The sequence below is a fragment of the Ictalurus furcatus genome, chromosome 23, assembly GCF_023375685.1.
Source record: "Ictalurus furcatus strain D&B chromosome 23, Billie_1.0, whole genome shotgun sequence".
NCBI classification, from domain to species: domain Eukaryota; kingdom Metazoa; phylum Chordata; class Actinopteri; order Siluriformes; family Ictaluridae; genus Ictalurus; species Ictalurus furcatus.
In genome coordinates this window covers 17023554-17047777 of record NC_071277.1, presented here as the reverse complement: position 1 = coordinate 17047777, position 24224 = coordinate 17023554, and the positions used below count along the sequence as shown (strand labels likewise).

Sequence of the window (24224 nt, the reverse complement as noted above, 5' to 3'; positions counted from 1 at the left end):
CAGAATTTGGCATCAACAGCATGAATCCTTTAACCCAACCTGCCTTCTGTCAACAGTTCAGACTGGTGGTGGTGGTATGTTGTTGTGGGGAATGTTTTCCTGGCACACACTGGCCCCTTGATGATGATAAAAACAGTGCTCCATTTTATTATTATTATTATTATTATTATTATTATTATTATTATTATTAAAGTAGCCAGTGAGTGGAGTGGTGTGGTGTGGGGATGCAATATATGATGGCTTGTTTTTTACAGATTTTTTGTTCAGAGCCATAATGGCTAGAATAGAATGGAATGTATATATATATTTTTTTTTATAGTTAACAGAGATCAGTGCCTCACCCTAGATATAGACTAGCATCAAGCAAATATTGCTATGAGTTAAATGGCTTTAGTTTAGTGTTTTCTTCTTTGTAATTAGGTTGCCCATACATCTCATTTATTTATTTATTTTTTAAAGTACTTATACTTGTGGTCTGACTCGTACAACTTGCAGAGCTAATATTCAACGTGGTGAGTCCTCCTCCACCGTGGCACCATTTTGAAGCCATTAGCGAGAAATCGTGTGCGGAGTATAAATAAGATAACCGGTTTTGCTGTTCCTGTTGTGTCTAAAGAGAAAACGAATGCAGAATGGAGGTCAGGTCGTATCGGAACATCAGACGCATTATTATTCATACTTAATGTGTTTATAATTGCGCTTTGTGGGTGAGGCCTGGTTTCAGGTACACGCTTCTTGTTTCTGATCAATTGTTCGCATAAAGGCTTCTGCTCAACGAGGAAACTTGCACAACTTTCCAAATGGACTATTAGCATAAACTCTGCAAGGTTAGCTATCTGCCTTCTGTGTGTTTGCCATTAGCACTGCATTGGAATAGCGTTCAGGGTGTCCGTTGGGGAATTTCTTTCTTAATGACCACTGTCTTGGAGTGGCTCTAGTGATTGGATAAGGGGAAGGGGAATTGGGTAAAGGTGCATTTTCTGCTTCCGTGCTGCATTATACAGGTCTTCCTGCTGACCTTCAGCTAACTTTCTTTGTGCTGTGTTTGGCTCTCGGGCTAATGACCGCTGCCAGCTAAACCCAAACCATTAATCTCATTTTGTCCGTGGCCGATGTGGCATTGCATCCCGCACTCGGTTCATGGGCGCTGGGATTGAAATTCAATAGGAGTGAACTGATTGCTACATCAGCACCGTGTGTGCGAGACGGTTTTGGAAAACAGTTTTGTATGTTTTCTTTTGAGAGTATAGTGGGATAAATATGCTTTTATGTTGTGTTTTTTTTATTTTCTTTTTCCTCTCTCTTTTTCTAGGATCATTTTGCACCCAAACTAACGACATACATGCAGTCTAGGGTTGCGAATATCATTCGTTATTCATCACATTATTAGACCCGGGAATAGTGTCCTAATTTTGGCAGCTGACAAATCGTTCACTGGGTAAGCCGGACCTCTGCTGAAAAGCCAACCATAAACTTCATCAGACGATGTTTTCACAATATATTGCACAACCTATCAGTCAGTAGTAACCCTAGCTACTGATTTTTAATTACAAATAAATTTGTACGGGGGCGCACGGTGGCCTCACGCTTCCAGGGTCGGGGGTTCGATTCCCACCGTGGCCCTGTGTGTGCGGAGTTTGCATGTTCTCCCCGTGCTGCGGGGGTTTCCTCCAGGTACTCCGGTTTCCTCCTCCAGTCCAAAGACATGCATGGTAGGCTGATTGGCATGTCCAAAGTGTCCGTAGTGTATGAATGGGTGTGTGAGTGTGTATGTGATTGTGCCCTGTGATGGATTGGCACCCTGTCCAGGGTGTACCCCGCCTCGTGCCCGATGCTGCCTGGGATAGGCTCCAGCGACCCTGAAAAGGATAAGCGGTATAGAGGATGGGTGGATGGATAAAATTATACAGCTGGGGAGCATGGTGGCTTACTGGTTAGCACGATTGCCTCGCACCTCCAAGGTTGGGGGTTCGAATCCCATCTCTACTCTGTTTCTCCCCATGCTTCTGGGGTTTCCCCTGCGTACTCCGGTTTCCTTCCCCAGTCCAAAGACATGCATTGTAAGCTGACTGTGAATGCGTGTGCGGTCCTGCCCTGCGCTGAGCTGACACTCGGTCCAGGGTGTCCCCTGCCTTGTACCCGGAGTTCCCTGGGAAAGGCTCCAGGCTTCCTGCGACTCTGTATCGGATAACGGTATGGAAAATGGATTGTACAGCTAAAATAAGATTAAACTTGCTAGTGAACTTATCTAGCCAATATAGTGCTGGAGACGTAACGTTAAATAACATTAAGACTTAAGTGCTAGTTTAGTTAATATTTCTAAACATTATACTGTGTAATGAAATCCAGTATGGTCAGCTTAAGGAATGAGTCAAATTGGACAGTTTTCTGTTTGGACCCCTTTTAGACTGCTTTAGCACTTCCTGTTGAGCATTAGAAAGTTGTTAGGCAAATCTCCGAGTTTTGCATGCGTCATTTCTTCCTAAATACCCTGTCTTCACTCTCCTTCCCTCATCACCATAGAAGCCACCTGGTATCTTCCTGTAAATCTTTTACTTGGTCACAATTCAGCTAGAGTCCATGGTCGACGTGGGGTATTTCACCGTTTGCTATTCGAAAGAATCCCATGATTTCCTACGGTCTTGAGGTCAGGTGACTTTGCAGGCTATCGCCGTGGTCCATCGTGCTCGTTTAACAAGTCACACACCGTTTGAAAACCCTATGCACCTTACAGTCATCATCCTGGAATGTTGCTATTCCCAGTTTGTCAGTCTCCTTCCATGGAAAAGCACCACCAGGAGCACTTCTGGGGAGATGTTACTTGGGTGATGGATCATGTTCAGTGCAGTAGTGACACTGATCTGAGCGTGCTACGGTAGTTGTTGCTGCGCTTGTATGAGTGTATCAGGTGCAGCAGCACAATTCGTCATTCTGCTTCATTAATAGACTCCGTTTTGCCGTTCTGTTCATCACCTAAATGCTTTCTAAACCATGATTTAGTGGCTCGTTAATGTGCCGATTTCATGTCTTCGGTTATGGTACGAAAACAAAATAATGCCATATCATCAAACAGGCTTTGATGATGCTTGAAAGTCTCCATAAAGCTAATGATCGTGATAAATATGACATTATAAAGTGATAACTGCCAGAGTTAGTTCGTTAGATCCTCGTTACACTAGTGGAACTGGGATGTTTTATTACCTGGAGCTATCCGACGTTCGCCTGCGCGTTTAGTCGTATATGTGAGCAGTTTCGACTTTCTATCTGCAGTCACGTGATTCTCTTTGGAGCGCTGAACATAACCTCGTATTGTCAGAAGGTTTAGTTTTGTACTTATTATCGACGCATTATCGTTTTATACCTAAACAGCGCCCTGTGACTCTGCACAAATTGTTCAGGAACGGTTTGAGGAACATGATAAAGAGTTCAAGGTGTTGAGTCGGCCTCCGAGTTCCCCAGATCTCAGTCTGATCGAGCGTCTGTGCAGCTAGTGCGGTCGTACTTGAAGGTAGTGTGCAGTTTGCAATATTTGGATTTGGTTAAACGTCATGTACTACATTGTATGAATGTTTTCACTGATGCTCTGGTGCAAAGGTGTTTTTGTACGTTTATTAACATTACTTGAACACACAGGGTCAAAGACGGTCACTGTTCCTAGGAGAAAAGGCTTTGAATAAAACAGTTAAAGCGGATATCAAATGTACCCAATGTTCAACCTGAGCAATGTAGTTATGCCTGTTGTATTCATAGCAGAGTTCACACTTTCACACTCACACACTCACACACACACACACTATGATACTATTTCTAAACATGAACCAGCACGGTCTCGGATGCAGATCCTCTGCTGTGGCAGATCATTTGTGTAAACTATTTCCCTGAAGGCAGCTCACTGGACCATAGATTAGATACAGGATTTGAGACATCAGGTCACAAAGGGAACATTTTTTTTTCGTAGACTTTTATAGATTTGATTTTACGTACCCTTTATAATCTGGTTCTGTGATTTAAAAACATCTGTCCTTCGGTGTTAATTTTTATGTAACTAGAACAAATTCCAGTGTACTGGCATTTCCTTGCACATACAGTATGGGAACCCTATAGGGCACTAGATCACATTTTCACCTCTGGAAAGCCACCCTGGAGGGCATTTTGTCATATATGTCTTGCATGTATTTTCACCCAAGTGGTCATTTCATCACGTTTTATGCATTCGAGCGGCAGCCGTTAGGACACTTTAAGATCGTGTATCCTTACAGATAGGGGAACCCTACAGGGCACTCGATCATGTTTTCACCACTGTAAGGGCACCCATTAGGGAACTTCATGTTTCTTTGCACATAGGGAAACCCTATGCTACTGGAAGGGCACTCTAGAGGGCATGTTTTCTTACAAATATTGGCACGCCAGAGGGCATTTCATTATGTTTTATCCATCTGAGGGGCAGCTGTTAGGACTCTTCATCTTGCTTTGTTCACTGAGGGCACTTTATCACGTTTTATTCACTTTTCATGGAGTGTTTTTTTTTTTTTTAAGACCTTAGGGCATAGGGGTACGGGGGCAGGGGGTGGGGTTGAAGTGGTGTGTTTTGGGGAATGGTAACTTAAACACGGGTTTGACTTCTAACACTATTTTTACAACCAGATTTTCGTTCTCTGTATGCGCCGGCTATAATTCCCAGAGTCGCCACACGATGGACGCATTGGCACGCGCTTCCTCTCCGCCGTAACGTGACGCCGCTGCTCTTTCGTTTCACCGCTCCAGTCCGCCTTCAGCACCGGCGGCGGCGGATCAAACGCGCTTCGCGGCGGACCGGGCGGTCGCAGCCTCGCGCCTTCCATCCCTCTGGATATATTTACTGGATTTCCACTGTCCGTTTACGCGTCGTTTCCGGGTCAGGCTTTACATCAGGATGCACATTGCTCTCCGTTATCCCATTTTTCCATCCGGACCGGAAGAAAGAAAGACGCGGCATCATCGGATTACATTACCGTAACCGCACAACGATCCGACTCTCTGTTCTCTGAGCGAAACATTCCGGGTCACCTCTGTGCACACATCGCAGTCTGTCTGTCTTTTCCTTTTTTCTTTGGAGGGGGTGGGGGACGAGAGGGCTTCCGAACATTTACGCCCACGTTTAGTTTATAAACAAAGCACGAGGAAAGCTGATAGACCACTCGGAGTAGGAATAGATCCACTTTGTGCATCACGCCATGCGTTTAAAATCCGATCCTGAACCAGATCCTGACCCGGTTTTCACTCATTAATGCACGGATTAATACCGTGGATAAAAGCGGAAAACGTCACGAAACGTCACATTGCCATTTTATTTATTTATTTATTTATTTATTTAAATCCAACTCTCACTATATTTGATGATCGGATGCTCGCGCTGCTGGAGACGGACTTAATGGTCTTGCTGTGATCACACGCGTTTAGCGGATTGAAAGCGCCGCGCACGAGCGCGCTTCGACTACTCGAACCGTTGTTTACTCGTGTCAGGCGGTGTGTTCGCGCGCTGAACGATACTCAGCTGTAGTTATTCCTATCTGCGCTCGTCTGTTCTTGGAGAAAGTTAGCGGAACCGAAATCCATCCGGAGCGCGATGACGCGCGTGCAGAGACACAGAGAGGGAGGGAGAGCGCGCGATGAGGCTCGCGCACTCTGATAAAGCCACTACCCAAACTTTGTCATTCATTTACGCAGCCGTTTGGCAGAGAGCACACTCACTGGGTCAGCGGTCTAAATGGCGTTCCGGAAGTTGCCCGGTGTGCCCGTGTCAGCCATGGGCCTCCGCTTGTCACAGAAATTCGCCTTTCTGCTTTTTCTCTCCGGTTTGGTCACGTTGTGCCTCGGTGCTCTGTTTTTCCTTCCCGACTCCGTTCGCCTCAAGCGATTCTTCCTTCCCAAGACCACCGACAGCGCGAGCACGAACACGAACACGAACGAGGCGGCGACCCAGAGCGGCGCGATCGTCGAGCTCGCGGAAAAGGCGCGCGCGGACCGGGAGCGCCAGGAGCGCGAGCGGAGCGCCCCGTTTAAACCCGAGCCGAACGTCAAGCTCAAAGTCAGCCGGAAGCCATCCGTGACGCGCGGCGACGCCACCAGCGGTACCGCGGAGAGAGCCACGGGAGCGCGCGAGGAGCGCAGGGCGAGAACGCCGCGCGGGGACGCGACCGAAGGAAGCACAGTGGCGCGCGCGAAAGGCTACACTTATGACACTTTCCGAAAGTGTTTGCTCAAACCAGCGCTCGGGAATAACCGGGGGAAACCGTCAGATCCTCAAACTGTAGAGAGGAGGGATAAAGTCAGAGAGGTAAGTAAGAGGTGCATGGATTGCTCCAAACCAGCTGTTGCGCTTCTTCAGGAAGCTTCTTGTGACGTCTCTGGTCATCATGGTTGTTAAAAAACAAACAAACAAACAAACAAACAAACACCACGGATTCCCAAAACCCTGGTCCTGGAGAACCTGCTGTCCTGGGAAATCCTGTTGAAATCTTTCGAGGATATTGGGGTTCTCCAGGAGCAGGGTTGGAAAGCTGTGCCATTACACTCTGATTGCACATTCACACTAGATGCAGAATTTGTCTGATTTGATTTGCACTGCTCCGTTCAGTGAAGTAACTCATCCCACGGCTTTAGGGCAGTGGCGTCTGAACATCACTCTCAGATCCTCCTGATACCTGGATTCTGATGTTTCTGCAGTGCAACTCCCACCTGATAGCTGGGACTCCATGAGTGGTCTTTAAACAGGAAATAGCTTGGGATAAAGCATCCTCATACTGTGAGATATACACAAACTACCTATAAAGGAGATGTTTGGAAATTCTGAAAGCTCTTTTAGAATGAGGAAGAATTGGGAATCAAAATCGGACGCCTTTAAACTCTGCCTAAAATTTCACGCTTCATTTTTAAAAAATGATAAAGCTAACAGCATTTAATATTACTAATACAATTTAACAGGTAAAATAAATAAATAAATAAATAAATAAATAAATAAAAAGCTCTGGTGAAAGGTCTGGTTTTTTCTTAAGAATAGATCGCAGGGTCTCGCGAGGTTTCACACGTTTTCACACGTTTCTATGTGTGTTACTCTAAAGTCGCTGGTGCCAAGAACCAGGGATGTTGTTACCCACAGCTTTCCTGTTTATCTCTGTCGTTGCTGATGACTGGGACTTTGATCTGCTGTCTAAGAGCATTGTCTCACGTTAGTGTCTGAATCGGAAAGATACACTTTCGGGGGTTGAACATTTTTTGAGATTCTCACAAAAAAAAGGAGCTGAAATGTTCGGGGGGGTTTGTTTGGACGTGATCTTACACCATCTCTCTCATTATACATCATTTTATTACAGGTTTCATACAGATCGTGTTAAAATGCTGGATTTCCTTGTGTCTCCTGTGCGCACTGAGAATGCAGCGCTGAGTAAATTCCCTCTACCGAGTTCGATACTTGCAGGATTGGATATAAAGCATATTGGCAGGTGGCAGGTGTTTTCTATGAGTTGTAAATGATTACCTGTTTGCTGGAATTATTGCATTAGGCTGTGTCTGGCAGGCATTCAGTTCGTCAGCTAGGGGGAAAAAAAAAAGGCAGCGCGAAGGCGGAACACAGATAATATACTGCAAAAGTCTGTAAGAAACGTTTGAAACGTGGCCGCAGTAAAAGTCTGTGTGAGAACAAATTAATCATTTGGATTGAACATTATTATTATTAATATTATTATTATTATTATTGCTTCCTGAACAAGTCCGAGTACAAATCCGAACTGTGTGTGGAGTATTTTCTGCGTGAGGATCCTGCAAGATGAAACAGCGTAAAGTCATGTGAGCACCACGTTTTTACTTCAGTAAGAGTGAACAACCCACTGAAGCTTGAGGGCAGGTTTCTGCAAAATTCCTACCTCAACTGCAGCACGGAATCCGTATAAAAAGATACGAAGCTAGCCCAAAATGTTCAGCACTGTCTGATGTCTGGTTATCTTGAATGTCAGTTTAGAAAAGCTGAATGCTGCCAATCACAGCAGTGGGACGATTGTAAGATGTGATATACGTATTAATGGCGGTTGTCTTAAGGCTCACGGTGGTTTAGCGGTTAGCACGTTCGCCTCATATCCAGGGTTGGAGGTTCGATTCACGCCACAGCCCTGTGTGTGTTCTCCCCATGCTGCGGGGGTTTCCTCCGGGTACTCCAGTTTCCTCTGCCAGTCCAAAGACATGCACGGTAGGTCGATTGGCATGTCTAAAGTGTCCGTCGTGTATGAATGTATATGTGATCGGCACCCCGTCCTGGATGTACCCCGCCTTGTACCCGATGCTCACAGGTTCCCTGTGACCCTGCAGGATAAGCGGTATAGAAGATGGATGGATGGATTAGGCGATTGTCTTGTTATAAAACATATCGGCACATGCTTTTAACATGTGTACGTCTTTTCTGCTGCAGTCATGTGCAGATTGAGAGTGGAGAGCTCATGCAGTAACAGAGCAATGTGATGAGCAGGGTGACGGACACTCTCACACTCCAGCCAATATATTAGGGCGCACTCACACTTGGCCCAGTTAAACCGTGTCCGAGCACGTTTGACCCTAAAGTCCGGTTTGTTTGACGAGCGTGATCGCTCCGTAACGTGACCAGGTACGGTACGCTAAACCGTGCCCCAGCCCGCTTGAAAGAGGTGGCCCGGGGCACGGTTCGGTTGGACTGAGTCAGTATTATTGGCCAAGAAATCTACTTTTCTTTGGTAGTTGTCAGACGCTGTTATTCAGAATGACTTAAAGAAGTGCTTCGGAGTCTACTCGGGAAAACGTCCCTATGGTAGTTCTGAACGTTCATTCACTCAGTGACGGCTGCATAAACAAAAACATATTCCTTTAGTACATTTTCTGCTAGTGTGTATGGAAATATTGTAGAAATCTAGGTTTATTTTGGAGTAGAGTTTAGGTTGGGGACCAAAAAAAAAAAACCTCACAATAAATAATGTGGTTCCTATACTGTAGCTTTCCTTCTCTTAAAAACAATATATATACATAATATACATTTTATATATATATATATAATATACATGATGAGGTGTATTCCAGCCTCGCATCCCAGAATTCCTGGGACAAGCTCCTGATTCACCACAACCCTGAGTAGGGAAAAAAACGCTTACTGAAGATGAATGAACGAATATAAAGGTTTTGTAGTAGGGCCCGTGTGAGTGCTTATTAAAGACATGGCGCTTCAGTGAGGACAGCGAGGGACTCCCGGTACTCAGAGGAGTCGTGATGCTTGCCTTCCTTGTGTTTTGAAGCGGGGTGGTTATGCTGTGGTGTGGGATTTGACCGTTGCCGTAAGGGACTTTGTAGGCAAGCTCCAGGGTTTTTTAAATCCAATGTTGTCAACTACGAGGAGTTAAAAATACAAAGCTAAATAAAGGAATAGTACATCTGCTAGAATGTTTCTAAAATGTACTGTATATAGTAAAGTCTGTATTACACAGATACAGTGTACAGATCTTAACATATACAGTATAAAGAGTAAGGGTATTTGCTGTAGAGGGTCGGAAATAATAGATACCGTTTGTGTATTGTGTATTTCGGTTGTGGCACTAGAGCTGATTAGGATGATAAGAAAGTATATTGGTATAGATATTCATATTGATTTACGAAATAATTACATCATGATAAACATAAACATAAACAAAAGCATCCCAATTCGCCTACTGTGTGTCCTAAATAGTATAGATTAGAAGTAGTGTGTCCCAAACCATAGTATGTTGAAATGAGTATCCCGAAGATACCCGGATGGTGTGTTATTTCCTGTAGATTTTCGGAGTGTGGATCCGTTTACGGAGTTTGTTTACGTTGACGGTGTAACTGCGTAACTCAGCAACAACGTTCTCTTCCGTTACATGACGGGTCAGTATGTCCATGTACTTGCATGCTCTTTTGGTACACACTCAAAAGTATGTTCTTCTTTATCTTAACAAAAAGTGTACATAGTGCATAGTATAAGTAGACGAATTGAGACACAGCAACAGTTATTAGCTCTGGCGAATGCATCTTTGTCCCTTTGTCCCCAGAAATCTCTACTCTCAATATTTTAGTCCCCCCCCCCCTTCAAAAACTTAAAAAAAACTTCAAAAAGCCGAACAAGTCGACGATAGCTGTTGCCAACACGCCCGAAATGCTAGCGTGAAGACAGGGGTTATGCTATTTTCCTTCAACACGTTGTAGATAAATGTGTTTCTGAGGGCTATCTATAGCCTGACGTTTCCTCTTTTGTATTTCCTTATTGTTATGCGAGAATCCACTTTGTCAGGCTTTCTGGACGCCGTTCAAACCTTATCGTCTATTTTTGGAGTTTAACAGAACTCGGCTCGTTGACTGAGGAGAGCACAGGCTGGCCTTGGGCTGGAGGTTGTGCTGAGATAAAAAGAAAAACAAAACAACGCGCACACACACACACACACACGCACACACACATGCATGGACTTCCATCACATTTGATACTAATGGATATAATGCTGCATATGTTCCTATTTCCTGTCTATCTGTGCAAGCATTTAGTATTGAATAAATATAAATGCATTAGATATGTGCTCGTTTGCGTCGCACCTCCGTGGGTTGGGGCTTCGATTCCCGTCCGCCTCTGCCCTGTGTGCGTGGAGTTTCCCCCTGCTTCAGGGGTCTCCTCCGGGTACTCCGGTTTCCTCCCCCAGTCCAAAGACATGCGTTGTAGGCAGATTGGCATCTCTAAATTGTATGTAGTGTACGAATGTGCGTGCGATTGTGCCCTGAGATGGGTTGACACTCCATCCAGGGTGTCCCTCACCTTGTGCCCTGAGTCCCCTGGACAGACTCCAGGCTCCCCACAACCGCATGTAGGATAAGCGTTACAGATAGGTTGGATAGACATGTGCTGATATTTGGCTGTACGATACACTGCAATATTTGACATGCACAATATTATTAAAGTGGACAAAATATCCTTACTAAATGAGCGTCGTGTTCCATTCAAGAAGAGGACCTCTAGCTAGGCAGGAAGGAATCTTGAGCTCAAGAGAAGTTGGTGTGAGGTCACCAAGGTTGTGAGTTCAAATCCCACACCTGAGTGAGAGATGTTTTACCCTCAAGCAATCTGCTGTGCATTTCAGGCTCAGAAGGACTGAGAGGAAGTGTCACATTGCCTCAGGCTTTACCGGTGCCTCTTCATGCCAGGTTGACTCGAGAGAGAGAGTGAGGTTTAGATTTTATCTGCCTAATCACATTGTTGCGAGCCAAAGGTGCGAAGACACCAGAGAGATCTCTGAAGATGATCAGAATACTAAAGACTATGATCCAGACAAGGTAATATTGGACAGCAGTGCTGTGTGGTGTGACGATGACATTCTCCACCTTCTTATAGGGACGAACCGAACACGTGCGGCAACGTCGTTCATCCTGCTTGGTTCCAAACCCATAAACCTCATTGTTAGGTATTTTTACTGTATATCTGAGCATTGAGCAGAGCTTAATGTAATTTTTTTTGTTGTTCCCTCCTTTTATAAGGTTTTTTAGAGAGAATCCCACAACCACCAGAGCACCTCTGGAGCGAAGTCCTAAATCATGATGCGTCATCAGCTGTCACTGTTAAAAGTGGGTTAAAGTCCCTTCAGCATCCGATAGCATGAAGAATCAAACAGCCACTGAGTCAATATTATTGTGCAAACAGAAGCACACAAAAAATAACGGGTCCCTCTTGACAACACCAAAACCTTGGAAGCAAGGCAGTTCAGATCCATAAAACCTCGCTGCTACCGTCTAGACCTGATTCTTCCCATCCTGCTCTTTTTGAGGGAATATGTAGCATAAATGATCATATCACCATACCTGAAGACATTCACAAAACCCGTCGGATGTCGCTGTGGCTGAAACAGTTGAACGATTGAGGTTTTTCTGCCATTTCTTCGCATATCCCAGCATGCCAGGAAGTTGGGGTTAGCGCGCAGGGTCAGCCATGATACAATAACAAAACCATAATGCACTTTCCTTTACTTTCACACTATCCGTTGTTACCCAGATGAGGACGGGTTCCCTTCTGAGTCTGGTTCTTCTCAAAGTTTCTTCCTCTTAACATCTTATGGAGATTTTCCTCGCCACCGTCTCCACCGGCTCGCTCAATAGGGCTAAATTCACACACTTAAAATCTCTATCCTGTGTTTATATGTTTATGTAAAGCTGCTTTAAGACAATGACCATTGTAGAACGCGCTATACAAATAAAATTGAATTGAATGATACAGCTCATCTGGAGTAGAGAGGCTCGAACCGACCTTCAGATCAGTGACCCAGAGCCTTAACCGCTAAGCCACCACTTCTTAAGTGCGCGAAAATATTCCATGACCATGACCAGTGTGATGTGTAAGCGTGAGTTCTGTTTCAGACAAGAAACATATTTATTTTTGTCTAGATGCAATGTGAATGTTGTTTCATTTGTACTATCAGTCCCATCTTTTCCATAAACCTTTAAGGCTGAAGGTCAGGCATAGCTCGAAGGAGGAGATCTGTGAAGCTTACTTTAGAGATCACCAGCGATCGGTATCAGCGGTCGCTGCAGGATTTTGTTCAGACTTTGTTGAAAGTAACATCACAAGTCTTCTGCTTCTCAAGAGCGCTTGGGTATCGCGCATCTTTTTTTTTCTTTTTCATAAAGTCGGCAGTAGCAAAGATTTGCTCACCGTGGGTGTGTTGAGCAACTTCGAGTGTTTTTTTTTTATTTTCTGCGCACTGCAGCTGTGTTGTGGTTAAGGGTATGTTGTATTTACCAATAATGCACTCGTCTGTGGTGGATAAGAAGAGATGACACCCGTGTAGCAGGGGAAGAGTTCATTTCCTGCGATCGCAAAAATCCCCCCTGGAGGGACTGGAAAGAGAATCTAAACACATGTCGCTGGCTCTCGTGTCTTTACTTACTTAAAGAGGAAGTGTTGCCGTGTGTACTGTGATGTGGTTAAGACGGTTAAAACTGTGGTTATGACGACGTCAGTAGCTCAGAAGGTTGCGAATTCAAATCCAAGCACTGGAGCATAAACCATATGACCCTGATACTCTACAGCACCTGAAGTGCCATTGTGTAGTATCGATTTCATTTATGTCTGTCTGACAATGAAAGCTTTAGCAATGAGTGTTCATTTATTTAATTTTTTTAAAATTGAATTAGAGAAATTGGTTTCTCCTGAGCACACCGTTTTGAGAGCGTCAGCGGGTTGTGTAATCATGCTCTTCTGCAAGAGTTCAAGGCTGCTAACATTTGTGTTTTGCTCCCCGTTGAGTTGAAAGTGCAAATATCAGGCGCCCGTGTAGTTTATTTTTTTGTTGTTTTTTTTTTCCCCTCCGTCTGCGTTTCCGTCGTGTTTGTGTAACTCGGGTTTATATGCCGCGGAAATGAAGGTCGATGTCAAATTCAGTCCCTCCGCGCTAAATAAAAAGCAATAATATGGCACTCATCTTTGTTTTGACTCTCCATCATCATCCGTCTGTTTGAAGGAAAAGGGCAATGCATGCGCACGGCATTTTGGGTTGCCCGCTTTGAGAGAGAGAGAGAGAGAGAGAGACGTGATATTTCTGATGCAGCACCCGTAACGGACAGGAGAAGAAAAATAAATGAAAACAGGAGAGAAGGATAAAGCGAGGACGAGAAGAGCTCACAGGATCTTTTGTAGTGTATCAGAGTCGTGTTTTCATGCGGCGGAGCTTTTCTTCTGTAGCTTCTCAGCATTCTTTAGAAGTGCACTTGCTCTAGGGCATAACAGTGTCGCAACATGCTGAGAAAACCCTTTTTTGTGTTGTTTCTCGACGAGATGAGTTATGTGAAGCAGATTTCAGTTCACACTCGGCAAGACTTTCGAGTACAAAGCTCCTCTGGTACAAAGATGAGACGACAACACAGACAACAGCACTTTCTTCTTCTTTCTCCTGCAATTTGCAGCCATTTTAACCATGTTATGCTAGCTCCACGTTTAGCTTCCGACACTGATTGAAGGAGGAAGAATGTTCTCAGCCATCAAAACAACTTCTTTCTAACAGATTCCCTTCACTCATTCAGTCTCATCCATTCCGGCCACCGGAGCGCAAGCACAAAAGTGTAATTAGCCACCGAGAGGAGCTAGCAAAGAGGACAGTGACTAGCGCTGGGTGAATCAGGGACACGATTAGCGCAGCTGGTCCTCGGATTCAGGCTGTCATTAAGGGCTCAGTCCAAAAAACAAGAGGCGCAAAAGGGGGTTGTGAATCCGGTTTGGACTGAAAGGAGCCTGACATTAGTGCAGTATGCTAATGCGAAGCTGTCAGCTGATGTCATGGAGTTTTTGGTACTCTTTTTTCTTTCAGTTTCTCAAAAAAAGAAAAACAGACTGTCACTCCTGTAAAGTCAGAAAGCATCTTCTGTAGTGTGAAGGAAGTTTGAAATCGTACAGTATCTTTCCTAACTAGCCGATAGTGATTGAGTAACAAGCTTAGCCGTTAGCATTACAACACATCCACACAGCTGTAACATTTTAATTACTTGCTTAGCCATCTAGTCAGGAAAATGCTTTGATAATCTTTATTTACGAAACGAGCATAGTGTGACCTCAGCATTATAAGTTTCTATCTAGTGGTTTGATTAAAAAAAAAAAAAAAAAAATTGTTATCCACATAAACATCATCACTGGGGGATACTTGTGGTGTTCTTTTTTTAAATTTTATTTTCATTGTTGCAATGTTTTGGTGTCAGATTTGCAAAAAATGTAAAGTTCTACCTCCAATTTTATAAGATTCTATCTGTGCGTTCAAGTCCTCCTGGGAAGTTCATATTTACGAGTCGGGAAGTCGTAATTACGACTTTCAAGTCAGTCAATTAACTACAAAAAAAAAAAGAAAATTTTTTTTTAAAGATTTTTTAACTCTATTTCTAGAAAATAAAGAACAAAGAACGTGCATTAGGTGTGTTTTTCTTATTTCTTTTTAAAAAAAATAAAAAGTTTTGAATTAATTTATGAATCCAGTGTAAAGTTTATTGTTACATATTATATCGTAATCATACAATGCGATCATATTTTGTCCAGGCATTTACCTTGTTTTATTGTAAATAAAAAGCCTGATATTAACTTGCTGCATAAACCAGACTCTTAATAATTGAAATCAGCTTCTGAGGCGAGTATATGTTCGATTTCAACTACAGACGCCGCATGTATCGCTTCCATCATGTTTTCTTACCGACACGCCCAGTGTACAGACTAACAGACCTGTAAGGAGTTTTTCTGTGGTTGTACAAGCACAAGTATTGTTTACTCTAATGTATTTTCATATTATCTTGCTCAGAGAACACATTTTAACTGGAGCGGTGCATTTCCTGAAGAACACACCGAGCAGCGTCGGTGTTTCCTGGCGTTAGTGGCTAGTTCTTGTGTAGAAAGCTAAAGCGACCATAGAAGAACAGACTGTTCATGATGACAGCTCATTGCAAACTGATTGGCTGATTGGCTGATCCACTTACAGTTCCTGAGGAACTTGTTTTAACATAATCCCGCCCTCTGTGAATGAGTTTAGCAAATAATCTCAGAATCTAGTCCTGAACAAGGCTGCCATTTTTTTTGTTGTTGTTTTGTGCTCCACTGTACAAATTTGCATATTATTCTAATGATCGTAAATGTGAGTGGGCGGGGCTAGATACTAAGTGAAATATCTTGTATGTTGGATCTTAGAGAATACATTAAGAAACAAAATCCTATTGAGAAGCTGTTTGATGGTATATGATCATAATGTGGGGGGCATGCTGGCTTAGTGGTTAGCACGTTTGCCTCGGACCTCCTCCTCAACCCTGTGTATGTGAAGTTTGCATGTTCTTCCCGTTCTTCGAGGAGTTTCGTCCAGGTATTCTGGTTTCCTTCCCCAGTCCAAAGAAATGCATCGTAGGTTGATTTGCATTTCCAAATTGTCCATAGTGTGTGATTGTGCTCTGTGATGGGTTGGTACCCCGTCAAGGGTATCCCCCGCCTCTGCCCCGGGTTCCCCCCATGTCCATATCCTGCAGCCTTGATTTGCTAGATTAGCCAGAAGCTTGAAAGGCCAAGTGTGTCTGGCGCTCATGACACACAGCAGCCAGGTCCAGTAAGTAGGCAGAAGCGGCCGTGACCCACACGAGAGTGCAGTTTGCACACCAGCAGGGGCTCTGGAAATTTCCATACCACACGGATGTTGTTTTAGTGTCGAACTCCCTGCTTTTGCAGCACCAGCGTACCGTTGTACAGTATCACTTTCATTCCTGGCATTTGAAAATCTCTATTTTTTTTTTTTCATCCGCTGGCATTGTAATTACTGTGCACGTTCATAATATAAAATCAGAGGTTTGTGCAGGAGACAACGAGAGAGCAGCTTGTAATTTTCGTGCGAGTTAAATCGGCTGCTGTATATTCATAGGATAATAGAACGTCGGTCCGCTTTTACTCATACAGTACTGTGCAAATGTCTTAGGCACATGCAGAGAAATGCTGTACAGCAAAGATTCCATCATAAATATAGAAATGAAATGTTGCTGCAAAAATAATAATAAAAACAAATAAATAAATAAACACTAGCCACAGTTGAACTCGTGAGCGTCAAAGTGAATCTGAAGCCCGGATCACCGCGCGCGCACATGCACGTGCACGAACCAGAGGGAGCACATGCTCATGGGTTACGTACGAACTATGGAGATTTGTTTACAATGTCAATTCCTTGTTTAGTCATTGGGTTTCGAGGGTGTGTATTAATTGTGCTAAGTGGTAGGTGTTTCCCTGCCCTGTTCTAGTTTCATGTAAAAAGCCTCAGTATTAGTTAAGTGTGTAAAGGTGTAATTGTGCCACGCCGTAGTATTTCCATGCCCTGTTCTAGTTCCGTGTTTCACGCCTCAGTTTTAGTTAAATGATAATGATTAAGTGTGTGAAGGTGAAATTGTGCCACGCCTTATTATTTCCATGCCCTGTTCTAGTTCCATGTTTCATGCCTCAGTGCTAGTTAAATGATAGATGATTAAATATTTAAATGTGTAATTGTGCCACGCCTTAGTGTTTGCATGCCCTGTTCTAGTTTAATGTTTAGACCTCGTTTCCTGTTTCTTGTACATAGACTTTTGTTGTAAATATATACTTGAACCTGCACTTGCCTCCTGTTCGAGTCCGTAACGTAACAACCGGTGAGAGTGATGTCGTCATTGTCACTCTTACAGCACATGTTTTGCTCTCTTGGACACGCTGTCATGGCAACTCGTAAGAAAGAAACAAATCAAAATAAATTAAACAAAGGAAAGTTCACAATGTCCAACGCCGAAACAAATAAAGCCACACCACCAATGCAGAGGATGCCCATAATAATAATAATAATAATAATAATAATAATAATAATATCATTGTGCATGTTAAATGTTGCAGTATATCATAACCGTCGTATAACTGATCGTCAGAGCATGTCTGTTAGAAATGGGAACGATGAGCACGTTTCCATCGTTCTCTCGCTTGAACAAACTCAACTCCAGGAATGGAGAACGAGAGAGGCGATGAAAGAAAGAGACAAAGATAGAGCCTGTAATGGTCCATTAATCGAATTGCAAGCTGGAGATGGGGAACGGGTGTTTGTATAAGTGGATAGGAGTGCTCTGTGTTTGTGTGTGTGTGTGTGGGCACACATGTGTGTGTGTGTACACGTATTTAGCCTTTTGCGAGGACCAAAATGGACCAGGAAGTCCTCACAATGATTAGACAGTGTCAAGTCCTCATCTGGTCCTCAGAAAAATATGTTGTTGTTTCTTTTTGTTTTTTTTCTTTTTTTTTACAGATTTTATTTGGGGTTAAAAATGATAAAACAATAAAAGGCAAAATATTTATTTCTGGTTAGGTTTAGATGCATTGTAGGTATGACAATAATTAGCTACTGGAATAATTATGTCAATGAAAGGCACTCAAAAAACGAGTATGTGTGTGTGAGAGAGAGAGAGAGAACGAGAGACAGACAGCATTCAGCATGACAGAGACAGAAAAAGAAGACGGGAAAAGGCTTGGCCTTCAGCGCCCCAGGCCTACACAAATATCGTTGAGGTTTTTCCGTTAGTGTCGAAGAGAGAGAACGAGACAGACAGATAGAAATGACCTAGTTAGAACCCGTGGCCACGTCCTCGCTCTTTTATTCCAGCCTAAGTGGTCAGAAACAACATGCATAATGGTGAGAAAGGGATTCTCAGATACAATGGGGGGTCTCTGTTTTTTTTTTTGTTTTTTTTTTTACATACATACATACACTCTCTCCTCTCCTCCTGTCCCACTATTGCCGTCTCTCTTCTTTCTCCAACGTTGAGGTCAGACCTCGGAGTTGATTTCCAAAGCTTGCGATTTCTTTCTTTCCTCACCCTTTCTTATATCAGACAGAAAAATAGGAGCCGCTCAGGCCTGTGTAGTGATTATTTCACTGGGTCAGCATCAGAGGATAATAACCGCTAATTAAGCCAATTATTAAACTGCTGGTGTGCTCGGCGGAGATCGTTTTATATTAATTAGGACCACAGAAGACGGAATAATAACACCGTAGCTCTGGAATTCAGAGCTCGCCAAAGTCCGACAGCGCATTTCAATGTATTCAGTCCGCTCAAATGGACTTTTATGTGAAGCAGAACTCGATCCGACGATCAATCGGAGCAGTTGGAAGTTAAAACCAAAGTTCATCAAATTAAGACGTGTTTCATGCTTGCATTTGGTTTTATAGATTTGCGCTTGAGCTTCAAGGGGAATACTACAGTAGCCCATAAGAGCAGTACACATTAACAGACCAAAAACACATTAACAGACCGTTTTATCTTAACGCTGTTGTCTTTTTGGTTTTGCTCTCGTTTCCTAGTTTGCCGTTGGATTTTTGGTGCCACTCTTGCGTTTTACGATTTCCTGTTGCAATTTTTTTTGGGTTTTGTCCTTTAATACAGCTACAGTACATTAGCTTGTAGCCACCACTTTAGCATTGCCTCATCATTACACATACCAGATCTGCTTATGCGGTATCTGAGTCACTGTTGTGTTTTTTCCCCCCCTTTTTTTCTCTTCAGCACATAGTTTAGTAACACTTCATGATAGGAGGCTACATACTTAAAAAAAAAAAAAGGAAGAAGGTCAAAATAAGGTTCGTTAGGGCTCCTGAGTGGCTCAACATTAACCCGACCACCTTATAGTAAGAAGGGAAACCAAGAGAGAATAACTGGTCCTGTTCTGTGCGTGGGAAGGATGGCACTTCACTTCATTTTCAAGCAAGTGATGTTAACTGCCCTGTGACTTTTGCAGTGGCTTCATCATAGTATTATAGTGGAACCAAGTATTAGCTTTCGTGCAGTAGAGTTGAACTAGCTAACGGGCGGGAACTAGCAATAGCAGTCAAGTTACAATGACTACATTTACATGCACTTCAATGTGGTAATATTAATCAGAATTTGGCAATATTCGAATTAGTACTGAGTCATGTGATTCAGATTCAGATTAAGACAATATTCTGATTCGCATCCCTGGAATATGCCTATTTTAATCAGAAATGTGTTGCATGTAAACACCTTATTGAGAAAATCCACTGAAAGGGGATATATACACGTGCGCTCAGTCTGCAAGGAATTGTGACCGCATCTTGAATCTCCCGGGAAATATCAGTGGGAAAGGAAAAGCGCACGCGTAGATCGGCATACTTACTACGACCATGTATACAGGCCCATTCCGATGCTTGTACGCATATAAACATCATATTCATAATATGGCTGAAACCCGAAATACAGACCTTACACGGAATTTGATGTGCATGTCTGTTGTAGTCCTGTCTCTGCCCTTGTCCTGCCATCGGTTGATTACCCTAATGTGTTCACCTGTTCTGTGTTTCGTCTTGATTAGTTAGTTTGATTAGTTTGTTCATGTTTCCCATGAGCCTTATATCCTGCATTTGTATTTCCAGGTTTGGACCCATGTTAGTGTTTCAGTTTTCTGAATATGAATGATCTCTGTTTAATGTTTCCTACGATGATTGTTGATTCGCCCTTAATACAGCACATGCCGAGTTTTCCCGCTTGTGTCCTGCCTTCAATCAAACAAGAGAAAAAAAAAAAGCTTTCTACAAAAGAGTGTCTTATTTGCTTTCCGAATGAGACAGATCATTTGGTAAAGTTCTCTCATTTTGGCAGCTTAGGTAAAATATTTATATTTACAGATTTGGCAGGCGCCTTTTTTTTTGGCAGAGCTGAGCAGATGAACGATCAGAGCCTTGTTCAAGGGCACAAGAGTGCCAGGATTTAAATTTGAATCCTTCTGATTAGCATTAACTACTCTGCCTGCACTTTGTCCAATTTCTATGGACCATAAATTTCAAACAATCAATCAGTAATGTTTACCTGCATGTCAGTTATGTTTGGGAGTCTGTTTAGATGTTCGAGCCTAAGCAGCTCGACAGCTAGACACCCCATGTTCTCCCCCCTCCCCCCACACACACACTAATCGGCAGTTTCGGTTTCACAAATCTCACAACTGAAACACACTTTTTATGCCTCCACCCTTCCGTTTTCACACTCTGCTTCCCCTGAGCTTTCAACACTAAACTGACATTCTTAAAACGCAGAAATTTCTACCAGAATTGACACATTCTACACATTTCTACCATTAAAATCACCCCAGGCTTAATTATAGTTTACATTATTTCTAACGTAGGTTCCTGAGAGTGTGCTGACCTACAACTTAACATCTGTAAACAAAAAAAAAAATACTCTGGCAAGAGTTTACTAATCCAGCCAGCACAATCACTGGAAGGAGTTGTACATCTTAAGCTGCGTCGAAAAAAAATCAGAGTGTATTCTAAAAGATATTCGTCATCCCATGTTTGACCAGTTTGTTCTACTGCCTTCCGGAAGATGCTATATAATGCGTAGGGCAAAAAAAGATTATTTACAAAAGATTGTTTTTACCTGCTGTGATTGGAATCATAATTATAATAATAAGGTTAAACTATTACGTTTCTAAGCGAAAGGAGAACACTTGTTGTTTTAATCCTGGAATTAATTTCCTTAGCATCTCTGTTTTTTCATGTTATGTTGATTTTAACATTAGTTCTGTATGTATGTGTTTTTTATGTGGCTGGAGAGAAATTTCAACCTCAGTTGACAATAAAGTTGTATTGTATTAGATGAAGCTGTGAGTTTAACTGCTGTATGCAACTGTAGGTTATTATAGTTACAGCTGTTTATCGGCAGCGCATTCATTTAGAACTGTGATTGAATTGACCGGAGCTACATTATTACACGGTTTGAACGCACACCATCCAGCCAATCAGAATACAGTATTCAGACAGATATGTCATGGTATAAATAAATGTATACATATGATGACCAGCATTTATTTTAGCCTTGCGATGACCTGGCGTAACATCCAGGGTCTGTTCTCGCCTCCCATCCAGCGTTCCTGGGATGGACTCTGGATTCACCGTGACCCTGACTGGGATAAAGCGCTTACTGATTGATTAATAAATGAACGAGCATTCTCACGAGCGTACGTGTTTCGTTTTTTTCTCAGAGCAGCTGCTTCTTCACTTGGTCTCTTGGTTTGGAGGACCTGTATGTGTAGCTGACAAATGTTACGGCCCAGTCTAGGTTAGGCCGCACAGAGTAACCAGCTCGAGATTCAGTGGAATTTGACCTTTAAATAAGAGAAGCCAGGAATAACAACACAAACAGGGTTGTTCAAAGAAGTTGTGGTATATTGTAACACACAATTATGTACGTAGAACTATACATAGAATCAAACACTAGACGTAACTTCAGGGTGGACCAAGGCCAAAATAATAATGAACGTTAGCACGTTCGCTTCACGTCGTCAGGGTTGGGGGTTCAGTTCTTCCCGTGCTACGAGGGTTTCCTTCGAGTACTCCGGTTTCCTCCCCCAGTCCAAAGACATGCATGGTAGACATGCAAAGACATGATCGACACGTCCAAGGCATCCGTAGTGTGTGAACGTGTATGTGATTGTACCCTGCGATGTATTGGCACCCTGTCCAGGGTGTACCCCGCCTTGTGCCCGATGCCCTGGGATAGGTTCCCCGCAACCCTGAATGATAAGCGGTATAGAAAATGGATGGATGGATTATATATTCCCGCTTCATGGGTTTACACAGTAAGAGATGATTTCTTTTACAAGAAAGAGATGTGGGCGTTGTTTGAAAATATTTGACAATAAAATATTATTGTACTATTATTTAATGAAGTGCAATATGCTTATTTGACGTATTTATAGGCCTTATTACTTGTCATTTATTGTTGCACGACAGTCATGCAGTTGTACTGGACGTTATTTTTATGTTACACGTGAAATCTTTCTGTGTGTTTAAATGCATAAAGAGCGGCTGATTTCCCATACGTCACACAGTAAACGTCCTTGACGTGACTGAAGACTGTCGTAGGTCATCATCGGGTCAGTAAACAGAATGAACAGCTAATAACAGAGATTAACATGTGTTACTCAGTATACGAGACTGAAGTTTTGTAGCGAGACGCACATCTTGATCAGATCGAAATTCCCATTCACTGAAACAGCATGCTGGGTAATTTCCCCTGGACTGTTTGAGTGTGTAAGAGTTCCCTTTTGTCTTGCCACAGGAAGTGTAGCTCATTAATGAGAAATGCATGGCTGGTCTCCCACTCGTTTCTGTCTGTGGTTTCGGTTCAGATTAAAGCAGCCGTGTGAAACCATACATCTCCCCTGACTGCACTTGTCTATTGGGAATATTGTTTGGGGTTGGAAGGGTAGGGTTTGTGTGAATGTATTGGACCCTATGTTTCAATATATGCCCAATCGTAAATCCACTCACCTTTGGCAGCAGCATATTGTAGTTTTCTGTACAGTTTGTTTACCCTGTATCGGTTCAGCAGTCATCTGGATTGCTAGCTAGCCAGTGTGCTAAGTAAGTGTTTTGATAACTAGTCAGGGGAATTTGTACCAAAATTGTACCAAACTATAGTGTCTTGCTAGCTAGCCAATTTGCTAAATATCTCACAGAATTAAGTAACGAATCTATGCCGGCTATGTGCAGATGAAGGGACTAGCTACATAAACACAACTCATTTTTATAATTTTATATTACACTCGAGGTCATAAGTTAACATACAGCTTATAGAATCTGCAAAATGTTAACAATAAAAAAATAATGAAGAGGGATCATAAAAATTGCATTTTTGTTTTTTTTATTTAGTCCTGCCTTGAATAAGCTATTTCACATAACAGATGTTTACATATAGTCCACATGTCACAATAATAACCAAATTTACACAAATTAACCAGTTTGTATTACACACGCTTGATTATTAATACCGTGTGTCGTTACCTGGATGATCAATGACTGTTTTGATGTTTTGTGAGAGTTCTTCATGAGCCCCTTGTTTGTCCTGAGCAGTTAAATCTGACCCCTTTCCAACAGGCTGTATGATGTTGAGATCCCTCTTTTCACACTGAGGACAACTGAGGGACTCATACATAACTATAAAAGGTGCAAATATTCACTGATGCTCAAGAAGGTAAAACGATAGATAAAGAGCCGGGGGGTGTAAACTTTTTAACAAGATGATCGGTAAAAATTTTTATTATTTTGTCTTAATAACAATTCACACCCATTACAAATTACACTGGTAAATTTCCCCTTGGGAAACAATAAAGTATATACAGATATCCATCCATCCATCCATCCATCTGGAACATCCATCCATCCATCCTTCATCCATCCATCATCCATCCATCCATGCATTCATCCATATATCCATCCATCCATCATCCATCCATCCATGCATTCATTCATTCATCCATCCATGCATTCATTCATCCATCCATCCATCATCCATCCATTCATCCATCATTCATCCATCCATCATCCATGCATTCATCCATCCATCCATCCATCCATCATCCATCCATCCATGCATCCATTCATCCATCCATCCATCATCCATCCATCCATCATCCATCCATCCATGCATTCATTCATTCATCCATCCATGCATTCATTCATTCATCCATCCATCATCCATCCATTCATCCATGCATCCATCCATCCATCCTCCATCCATCCATCCATCATCCATCCATCCATCCATCCATGCATTCATCCATCCATCCATCCATCCATCCATCCTTAATCCATCCATCATCCATCCATCCATGCATCCATTCATCCATCCATCATCCATCCATACATGCA

The 24224-nt window shown here is 42.7% G+C and overlaps 1 protein-coding gene across 1 annotated transcript in view; it reads left to right on the top strand.

Moving 5' to 3' along the window:
- The first annotated feature begins 4232 nt into the window (after positions 1–4232).
- The window catches only part of LOC128599559 (mannosyl-oligosaccharide 1,2-alpha-mannosidase IA), a 226890-nt gene continuing 206898 nt past the window's right edge, over positions 4233–24224 (top strand). Inside the window, exon 1 of the mRNA XM_053611274.1 lies at positions 4233–6316. Coding sequence (XP_053467249.1) covers positions 5747–6316 — 570 coding nt within the window. The 5' untranslated portion in view covers positions 4233–5746. The remainder of the gene's footprint in view (positions 6317–24224) is intronic.